The sequence below is a fragment of the Pogona vitticeps genome, chromosome 1, assembly GCF_051106095.1.
Source record: "Pogona vitticeps strain Pit_001003342236 chromosome 1, PviZW2.1, whole genome shotgun sequence".
NCBI classification, from domain to species: Eukaryota; Metazoa; Chordata; class Lepidosauria; order Squamata; family Agamidae; genus Pogona; species Pogona vitticeps.
The window spans coordinates 292676732-292687826 of record NC_135783.1 but is presented as its reverse complement, the minus strand read 5'-3'; the positions used below and the strand labels follow the sequence as shown (position 1 = coordinate 292687826).

General features: G+C 40.9%; 1 protein-coding gene across 6 annotated transcripts in view; it reads right to left on the bottom strand.

Moving 5' to 3' along the window:
* Window positions 1-2050: 2050 nt before the first annotated feature.
* The window catches only part of NR1H3 (nuclear receptor subfamily 1 group H member 3), a 36383-nt gene continuing 27338 nt past the window's right edge, over window positions 2051-11095 (bottom strand). For 5 of the 6 annotated variants that reach the window (XM_078390045.1, XM_072986028.2, XM_078390039.1 and 2 more), the window contains 3 exons: window positions 10377-10490; window positions 6831-6925; window positions 2051-5072 (listed from right to left, as the gene is read on the bottom strand). In XM_078390045.1, the coding sequence (XP_078246171.1) occupies window positions 4926-5072; window positions 6831-6925; window positions 10377-10490 (356 nt within the window). In that variant the 3' untranslated portion in view covers window positions 2051-4925. The remainder of the gene's footprint in view (window positions 5073-6830; window positions 6926-10376; window positions 10491-11095) is intronic. The other variant, XM_078390060.1, reaches the window with a different exon arrangement.

Here is an 11095-nt window from a genome sequence, read left to right as displayed (position 1 = left end):
GAGAAAGAAAACTCCGATTTCAAACCTCAATTGCCTTGTGGCTATATCCACCGATGGAAAAGGCTTCAAGAGTTAACCTTGAGGCAAAATCCAGAGCCAGAGTCCCAGAGGCAGTTCGTGACGTTCTGGCAACTCCTGCAACATCACTGGAACCAGTTGTATTCGCTCTTGCCTTTCCATTGGACTATTCCAGTGATGTGGAGAGGGGGGTTTTGCTGCGTGGGTAACAGTCTGTCCTCCATATTATTTTACCCATTTTTCATGCTCCAGATTTGCATACAGCATCAAAATAACACGGGAAGTAGCACTTACTGTCTTTGCTCAATTAGCATAGAGCATGATGCCAGGGGCTACTTCCGACGGTGAGAGAGATCATTGCACCTCACTAGGTAGCTACCGCCCACCTTAAGTTGGGCAGCCCCCAGCAAGTAAGGTGCTGCCTCGCATGGTCTGTTAACCTCACGGTGTGCATGGGGTTTAAGGTGAAAGCCGACAAGCAGATTGATAACCTTGCACCATGCAATAATCATAAGAAAACTTCTGCCCTAAAATTGGGCACCTGGACATTGACCCCTGGCTTTTCTGACAACCTGCAGGAAATAGGCAACGCACACAAGACAGCTGTCATTACCATGGAACTGAGTAGGCTGGAGATGGACAATGTTGCCCTGCAAGAGACAAGATTGCCAGACTCTGGATCTGTCAAAGAAAAAAAATTCTAATTCTTCTGGCAGGGAAAACCATTGAATGAGACCAGGAAATATGGCGTTAGTTTTGTGGTTAGAAATACTCTGCTGAGATCCATTGTTCCACCTACTGCGGGGAGTGAAAGAATTCTGTCTCTGCAGCTCTACTCATCAGCAGGACCGGTCACCCTCATTAATGCATATACACCAACACTGTTGTCTACAACAGAAGTCAAAGACAAATTCTATTATGATTTGGCAGCTATTATCAAAAAAATCCCCGAGAGAGATCCACTGTTCATTCTCAGAGTCTTTAACACTTGAGTTGGTGCTGGTAACAATTCTTGGCCCACTTCTCTAGGCTGCTTTGGCACTGGGAAGATGAACAAAAATGGCCAATCCTTGCTGGAGTTTTGCTGTTATTATGGCCTTTGTGTCAGCAACACATTTTTTAATATGAAGCTTCAACACAGAGTCTCTTGGAGACATCCAAGTTCGAAGCATTGGCATCAGCTCAATTTGATCCTCACTAGACGCTCTAGCCTTCCTAGTATTACGATCACACATAGTTATCAGGGCGCTGATTACGATACTGATCACTCCCTGGTGTGTAGCAGAGTCAAACTGCAAATAAAGCAGTCTTTTAATAACAAAAGAATAATACCAATACAAATGTACTTAAAAGTAAAAAAATCAGGAGACCAGGAAGTGAGCCAAGACCAATTCCGATTTTCATTATTAAAAGTGTCAAAAACCCTAGTTCAGTCGACCTGGTTCTTTCAAATGAGGTTGGCTAAGTCATTGTGGTCAAGGTATCACACGAAAAAGGAAGGAAGACCACATATTGACATCAGCAAGACTCGCAACAAGAGAAAAGTAGAGGAATTTGCCCAAGTGCTTGAGGAAACTCTTTCAGGCCCAGGTGTTGCAAATGCACCTGAAGAATAGGAACATTTCAAGAATGCTGTTTATAACACTGCCTTGTCCACATCTGACAAGAAGACGGTGCTTCCCGGATAGCCTGCCCCAGGGCAGCTTCTGCACAAGGAAGGGGCACTGCTCTCCTGTGAGGGGTGCTGGGGGAAGGTTTAGCACCAGCACAGCATGCCCCTCCACAAGTGCGACACACACCCCGGGCGGGGCGGGGGGGCGGATACCCATGTCTGCGGCCCAGTTCCAGCAAGCCCACGGACTGGCACCGGGCCGCAGACCAGGGTTTGATGACCCCTGTTCTGTATGGAGAATCAGTGCAGGGAAAGTGCCCCAGAGGAAGACCACAGCTGTAATACAAGGATATTTGCAAGTGCGATCTGAAGAGGAGTGAACCATTGTATACTACATTTCACTGGGGAGAAGATTCTGTCTTTTTTACTTTTGGCTGCTTTATTCCACATTATGTATCAATGTAAAAATTTGTCAGCTTCTTTTATAATGCATCAGAAATCAACTCAGGACTAAACATTAGTACAGTATAAGAAAAATATAAACTAATTTGTTTATCCTTACTGTGACAACCTGTTCTACATCCAATATATATTTAAAGCTCCTGACTTGGAGCTGTAGGCTGCCTTTAGCATAGTTGTCACATCAACGTAAACATTATCGTGGTAAACTAACATATACAACAATTTCATAGATGTCATTTTAAAACCATAGACATTACCCCCCAAACGTACATAACAACTAAGATTATCAGAATCGTCCTAGCAATTATTTTCAAATTTGTAAATATCTTGGTGTCTACATATTTGCAATAATTAGCTCTGAAGTGTCACTCCAAAAGATAAGGACTTTGCCCTGGTGCACTGAAGATGGCTTTTCATGAGACAATTAAATCCTCTCTTAGGTTTTATTCTTTTGCATTAACACAAACATATTGCCAAAAAAATTAGTTTAAAATACAGAATTAAATATAAGCATTTTGGCAAGTGCAAAGAGTTATAAAAACAGATTTTACAAATTCTTGCAAGTGCTTTATAAAGGCCAGTGGAAAGAGACTAACTTCAAGTGCAAAACAGACACAAGGCCAAGACCTTAAATATGGCACTCACTACAGTGTCAACAATCATACTGATTGGTGGGCTCAGGCTGTCAGGATGCCTGCAGAGAAAGCCAGCTTACAGTAGATCCTCACAAAGGTATTTACATACTATGAATTAACCAGGAAATCTTACATTTAATTCCTGGCACCAAACATCCTGGCAGCTAAACTAGTGAGGTGTTTTCAAGTTGGTTTGGTAGATTTGAATCTACTGCTAGATTTCTGGGTGACCTGCTGAAGACTGGCAAAGATTTCTGACTCCTAATTATTTAACTACAGGAGTAACAAAGCAAGTCCTCTCTGCCCTCAACTATATTACTGAAATGAAGAATGCTTAGGGTAACAAGAGTGGATTTTTATATAGAAATATTAACTGTTTTGTTCTAACTAGATTTTGGGGCTCAAAATTATTTAGCTTTAATCATATATCTTTTGTACCAGGTTCTACTAAGTAGATCTCCAAGTTCTACCAAAAAGCAAAAGCAGATCCCACAAGTCACATGTTTTCCCACCCCTACTCTTACAGCCTACTCCAAAACTAATTTAGGAATGGCTAAGGTATGTTCAGTTTTGCATAGCTTCAAACTGTAAACTCTTTATAGGGATAAATCAGACTGGGCCATTGCTAGATAACAACCTGACATGTTCAAGATAGAGACAAAATCACACATGTTTCAGAATAGCCGAGGGACCTTTCAAAATATTGACATACATTAACATTCTTATATGGCATAAGCAACTTACATTTTACTCCTTCCCAAAGATATCTGAGGGCAACACCAAGAGGAAATGTAACAAATCCCCAACTGAGTGTTTTTTGTGCAAGAAATAAGTTTTTGAGGAATAAGAAAAAGTGCTTAATCCTTCCTCTCTCCCCCAACTACATTTCCCTTATAACAATTCTCCAGATGCTTTCCCTTCCATATAGGGTTAAGACACATATTTACTTTGCAAACACACATCTGGAATCCCACAAGGGAAAAATGGCTGGATGAGGAAATTAACAGCAGCAAAGCAATAAACAGGAAAAGAATTAGGCAGTCTCCCTCCCCTTATTCTGTGCTCCAATCTGGCATTCTCAAACGGGTCCTTCAACAAAAGCAGCCACCAAGTTTTTATTACATAAGCTTCCATGTGATGTTTAGTTCTACCCACTGTGATTTGTGCAGTGTGCTGATGTATCCAATACTACTTCAGCATGCACAGTCACATGGACATACTCAATGTGCATGTGCATCAACACAGAGCCATACTATGGAATTAAACAAGGAGATTCAAGCATAAATACAAGGAATATCCCTGATCCTGACAGTCTAGATATGTTGGACTCCCCATGCTGACCTCTTTCATCCCCCATGACTAGAGGACTAAGACTGCCCTCCAACGTGCTGTTAATTACTTAAGAGTAAGTCCCATTGAACACAACAGATCCTGCTTTTTAGTAACCATGCCTAGTATTGAGTGCATGAATATATACTATTTGTACACATGATGTACACCTTCACATACAAAGCAGCTCCACGTGGTATGGAAAGGTAACTGAACATGGCTCCCTAGTGCATGTGTAATATACATATGAAGGGTCCTGATTTATAAATGAAAAATATACTTTGAAAGTTAGAAGGGAAAAATAAGGAAAGATTACAAGCAATTTATATTGAGGTTACCCTCTCAATCCATTTTCAAAAGTTAACAAAATGGCACTTATGGCTTCAGTTCACAGAAAGAAAAGATTCCTCCAAAAGTGAAGGAAATGCCACAAATGTTCTCTTTATATCCAGCTTTTTGCCATGATGATCAACATGCATGAGTCCAAGTAACTCTAATAAAGTTATAGAATATAAATGACACAAGAGGTCTTGCTTCTGAAATGTCTGAGAAAGCCTTCTATGTGTCTGCATGGTCAGTCCTTCCAATTAAACATGGAGAAATTGCTCTCAAGAAGAAAACCAATGGATAAAATATTTGGGCACATCCTTCATCATGTTGAAGTGTTTCAGATGTCCCATTTCTGGAAGACATCAAATGAAAGACTAAAACATCACCTAGTCCACCTCACTTGCCTTCTACATTGTTTCACTAGTGAAAACACAGGACCATAATCATCTGCTCTTCTTCAGTGTTTCAGAGAGAGGGAGGCTTGTTAGAAGGTAAATAATGGGGCTACTTCAGTGGATCATGGTCCTGAGACAGCGTGGTCATTCATTAACATCCCAAATCTCTGAAAGAAGTGGTGGCAACTTCTTGTCCTGTAACCGAAGAGCAAACACTTGTTCAGAATGAACACTACTTAGAGTCCGAAGACTGACCAGTTTCATTAACATCCGTGGGAACATTAGATGATCCTGTGGAGTAACAGAAAAAAGGACACCAATATCAGGCAGATTCAAAAATCAATTTCTCAGTCTCAGTTTTCCATTTGCAAAGTAAGACTCATAATGACTTTCTCTAAGTCTAATGATAGCAAAGAATTGTAGGCAGCAGAATGATTAATAATATTAATAATAATATTAAACCTATTCTGCTTTTAACTTAATTTGTCATAGCCACAGTAACATCATGGCTGGCAACATTCTGTGATTTCCAATTCTATAAGATCTGCTCAGAACAAATTATGCAAATTGGATATATTTGCATAAAACAATTTTATGTAGTTTGCATAATGAATTCAAATCTTAGTATCTGAGAGTTCAGAAAGTATTTGTGGTACTGTTAAGAAGTAGGCTGTTAAATGGCAATAAAAGCAGCAAAAGGGTCTAGGAGGCAAAAAGACGAGAGTAAGTAACTAGGTAAGCACTACTGTATTATGAACTAGGAAGCCTGGGCAAGAACAGGACTATATCATTATAATGACTTAAAATCATGCTTAAAGATTCTCTTAGTTTCCAAAGCTTCAACCAGCACATTTTAAAATGTTATTTCCTACTCCCACTCTTTTAGCAACCTGGACTTTGGTTCACCAGCTATATTCAGCCCCTAGCATTTTGAGCTAAATGAAAGCTGGGCAGTTTCAGGCAATCTCTCAGTATGTATATACTGTATATTAGGTCTATAAGAAGGGCTTCCTGCCCCTTCTCTGTCTCTTTCATTCATAGCACCAAGCAAGCATTAATGAACTGGAAGAGGGAACCACAGAAGCTTTGCATTTAAAAGGTTATAAGAACAAAAGAGAAACCATGTGGATCAGACCAATGGCTTATGTAGTCTATTCACATTAGGGCCAATCAGTTGCCAATGCAGAGCCCTGCAGTAGGACATGAGTATGTATGCAACCCCATCTCATGTTCTCCAGCAACTCATGCACTGAAATGCACTGCCTCTCATTCTCAATGTGACATACAATCGTCTTAACTAGTAGTTGTTGAAGGCTGTGGCCTCCGTGGTCCCATAAATCAGGTAGCAGGACTGGAGAAAGAACTTGTCTAGGACCCTGCAGACTGGCTGCCCATCAGAGTAGTCATGGACTAAAAGGACCAATGGTCAGACTCAGAATTAGGCAACTGTCTAAGTAAATAACTACAGTGGTGCCTCGCTTAACGAGCGCACCATATAACGACGAAATCGCATAGCGATCCATTTTTTTGGATCGTTAATGCAATCGCTCAACGAGCTTTAGATAGGGAGAAATTCGCTTTGCGAAGATCAGTAAGCGTTTCGCTTACCGATCTTCGCAAAACGAAGCTCCAACGATCAGCTGTTTGGTGGACAAAATGGCCGCCGGAAGCCCCAAAATGGCTGCGTGCAGCGTTTTCGCGCCCTCCCCTCGCTTAACGAGGGCGCGAAAATGGCTGCCGGCCATAGGAAACCTCGCTGAACGGTGAGTAAAGGAGCCTTTTGGAACGCATTAAACGATGTTTAATGCGTTCCAATGGCTTTCCCTGTCCCGTTCAGCGATGTTTCGCTATAGCGAAGGTTAATCCGGAACGGATTAACCTCACTATGCGAGGCACCACTATATTTGTTTAATTAGACTGGTCACACAGTCAACTAGACATGTTCAAACAACTTAAAAGGAAGAACAGTCACAATTTTCTCTTCATCAGAAAAGTGTTCCACAGACATACAGTATGGCAATACAATCATTCTTAACATATTCCACTTACATTTGGTCTATGGATACTAATGTACGAATGAAGGGCCTCGACATAGGTATGCTGTAGCCTCTCCACTAGCAGCTGGTCTTGAACATTCGGCCGGTCTGTAAATAACCAGGTTAAAGTTTTATAAGGAGCTGAATGCAGATGGCTCAGACTGAACCACTGAAGTTAAACCCAGAACTTGGAGAAGTTACTTTTCTGGATTACAATGTCTGCTGGCAAACTCTTGGAACCGTAGTCTGAAAATGTAATGGATCAAAGCTCTGGTTAAACCTGCAAACTCGGTGTTATCCCTTGTTCCGATAACAACCCATGCATCCTACATCTTAGAAACAACTTACAAAATTAACCACATTTTGCAGGAACTGATTTTCTCAATCTGTTGTGGCTGATCTGTGCTGAGAACCATTTTGTTAAGAAAAGTTAACATGACTCAGCCACAGCAAAGTACTCTTAAGCCCCACTAGTTTCAGTGAGAGAAACAAACTGCTGAGCAAGCTAATATGGCAAAGAGACTAAGAGACTTCAGAAGCTGCAAACCAAAATGTCCTGGCTTAAATTTTTCCTCAAGAGAGCTATGCCTTCAGATAAGTTACTCCCTCTCAGTTTCCTCTCCCTTATAATAGTAAGATAAATAAACCCAGCTTCATAAAGTAAGGTTGCTGTAAAGATTATGGTAGCAATGACAATATATTTTATTTGTTTGAGAATAACAAAACTGAAATACCAATAAAAAATGAAATCGAAGAGCTATCGGAATTGTGAATGGCTTTGAACTTTGAAAGTTCTAAAATACTATTGTTGCTCTTAGTATTAATATTAACAAAATTGAGTTTTGTAGCATCTTAAAGACTACTACATTTTATTTGGTATTAAGTGTTCATAAACCGTAGTCTACAGTTTCAAAAAGTTGATTTTTGGGCAACAATTTCCAGAATCCGTGATCCAAAATTTTAATTTTCCAGGCTCTGCTGTGACCCATTTCACCGGGCTTGTGGAATACTGCTGGAGTATTATTAATTTAATTGTTACTTCATTCAGCTCTAGCTCCATTATTTTGTGTAGCAGCTGGCAAATATTTTTCTGTACACCAAACAATCAGGCAGACAAATAAGTCCCACCATGATAGCCCCCCACCCAAGACATTGTTTTCATGACTCTTAACAGTTCTGACACCCAGGGGTCTGTTTCTCAAAAGCAAATCAGACTGGTGTAATTCCATATCATGAGGAGACTCCTCCAAAGCTAAGCCACTCCACAAATTTTATGCCAGGATCACTTCTCTTTTCATCATGACACAGAAACCCGTCAATCTGTACTATACAGAATGGCAATCCCCAGAAGCCCATTCTAATCTGCTTTTGTCAGTCCTCTCCTGGAGTACTGTGTCCAGTTCTAGGCACCACAGTTTAAGAAGGATATTGAAAGCCTGGCATATGTCCAGAGTAAGGCAATCGGAGTAGTACAAGGTTTGGAAGCCAAGCCACTTAAGAAAAAATGAGAGAACTTGGCATATTTAGCCTGCAGAAAAGAAGGCTGAGAGGCATTATGACAGCCATCTTCCAGTTTTTGAAGGGCTATTACATGGAAGATGGAGGAGTCTTCTTTTTTGCAGTTCAAAAGCACAGGACCAGAAGTAAGTTACAAGGAGATCTTAACTAAACATTATGAAGAATTCTGACAATAAAAGTGACTGTCTCAGATGGCAGTGGGCTCTTCTTCACTGGACATTTTTAAGTAGATGGCGACCTTTCAGGGATGCTTTCACTACAGTAGCAGTGGGCTGGCCTTGATGATCCTTGAGGTCCTTTCCAGCTCTACAATTCAATGATTCTATGATCATCCATACATCACAGTGAAACAGGCTTACAGTGAATGAGCAAATATGCTAGTTCACATAGTTTTATCACCTCTCTGGCACCTAATCCCAGTGGTAGGGATTAGACAAACCAGTGAATCATTTGTGGTTTGTTTAGTGCTGGGTTTATTGTTTTCATGATGAACTTGAATCAAAAATCAAGATTCTTGGCTTACAATACTGGCTTGCTAGGAGAACGACAAGACAGAGGTTGCAGTTCAGATGCTTTCTCTTTTATTTAGACACTTCTGCTGGCAGGAAGAGCCACACAAGAGCAACTGTGCAGTGAATACCCATGTGATTGCTTACTCAAGGTAAGCTGGCATCCTCTGCAATTCTGGATTACCATAAAATGTGAACCATCCCATTCCCTTCTTTTACATTGTTGTTGTTTAGTCATTAAGTCGTGTCTGACTCTTTGTGACCCCATGGACCAGAGCACGCCAGGCCCCCCTGTCTTCCACTGCCTCCCGGAGTTTGGTCAAATTCATGTTGGTAGCTTCGATGACACTGTCCAACCATCTCGTCCCCTTCTCCTCTTGCCTTCGCTCTTTCCCAACATCAGGGTCTTTTCCAGGGAGATTTCTGTTCTCATGAGATGGCCAAAGTGTTGAAGCCTCAGCTTCAGGACCTGTTCTTCCAGTGAGCACTCAGGGTTTATTTCCTTCAGAATGGATAAGTTTGATCTTCTTGCAGTCCAGGGGACTCTCAAGAGTCTCCTCCAGCACCACAATTCAAAAGCATCAATTCTTTGGCAGTCAGCCTTCTTTATGGTCCAGCTCTCACTTCCATACATCACTACTGGAAAAACCATAGCTTGGACTATGTGGACCTTTGTCGGCAAGGTGATGTCTCTGCTTTTTAAGATGCTGTCTAGGTTTGTCATCGCTTTCCTCCCAAGAAGCAGGTGTCTTTTAATTTCGTGGTTTCTGTAACCATCTGCAGTGATCATGGAACCCAAGAAAGTAAAATTTGTCAATGCTTCCATATCTTCCCCTTCTATTTGCCAGGAGGTGATGGGACCAGTGGCCATGATCTTAGTTTTTTTGAAGTTGAGCTTCAGACCATTTTTTGCGCTTTCCTCTTTCACCCTCATTAAGAGGTTCTTTATTTCCTTCTCACTTTCTGCCATCAGAATGGTATCATCTACATATTTGAGGCTGTAGGAACAAGCAGAAATTAATGCCCTTCCTTCATTTTACTCTCAGTGGGCTCCTTCAGAACCTGGGACATTTGCAAGTTATATATGTCTGACACTGTCACAAACTGGTATTGCAGCTCCAGCCCTGTAAGTTAGAGCAGGCTGCAAAATATGCTCTGTTGAGCAACTGGTCACACATTCCACTCCACAAATAGAGGGCTACAAGGCATGCAACAGCAAACCAGCAAACTTTCTTCCATTGTTTGCATGACTGCTGTTATGCAATCATATAAGGCAACAGATTCTGGCCTGTGTATTTGCTAAAATACCAAGAGAAAACTTCAGAAATGTTGTTGTTGTTCTTCCAGGCCATTATGTCCCATCTGATTTCGATCAAGCCTAATAAGGTTTTCTAGGCATGTGAAATATACTGTATTTATGTGCTTTTTCTAAATAAGAGGTTTTGTGATCCTACACATGCACAGAGAGAGAGAGCGAGAGAGAGCTTTTCAGTCTTTGTTTCAGCACAGATGTTTTCCATAGCCATTCTTACCCGCAGAAAAAATGTTGATAGCAATTAGAAGAGCATATTCAGCATCATTGAGCTGCAGCTCATTCATTCCCTTTGAAAACCCAAAGATGGGGTTAATGAACTCAAACTGAAGGCCTGAAAGAAAAAGACCAAAAAAAAGGAGGATTAAAAATAGGAAATGATTTGACATAATTGAAATCACAAGGAGAGGAGACACTGAAAGAAAGCATTTGAAATGGGTCCCTGTTCCGAATTTAAAAGAGGCTTATTTAGGAACACAGAGACTGTCCACTGATATTTTAGTCCACTTTATATTCCTGCCATTGTGCCTACTTTGTCCAGAAGCAATTCCAGTAGCCTGGAATTCTATGATTCCATGATCTTCCAAAGCCTGCTCCACCCATGCCATGCTCCCGGTCCTCCCCATCCCCATTCCTATTGGAGCTCCAGCTTTAGAAGCACCAGGGACTTGTATATAGGATAGGGAGGGGGAGTTTCTACATGGCCATCTCCTCCAATGCCATCTCAGACACCATACAATTGCACCACTAAGATCTACGTTATCTTATTTCTATCATCCATTTCCAAAGTAATATAGTGTGAGGAATGGATATAAGAGCCTATATTATAAATAGGGGACAGAGAAAAATATACAACAGAAAATGTGCAGAGTCATTTGAAAAATGCACAGAATCTGATTTTATTTTTAAAACAGCAGCTTAAAAAAATCATAGCGGCAA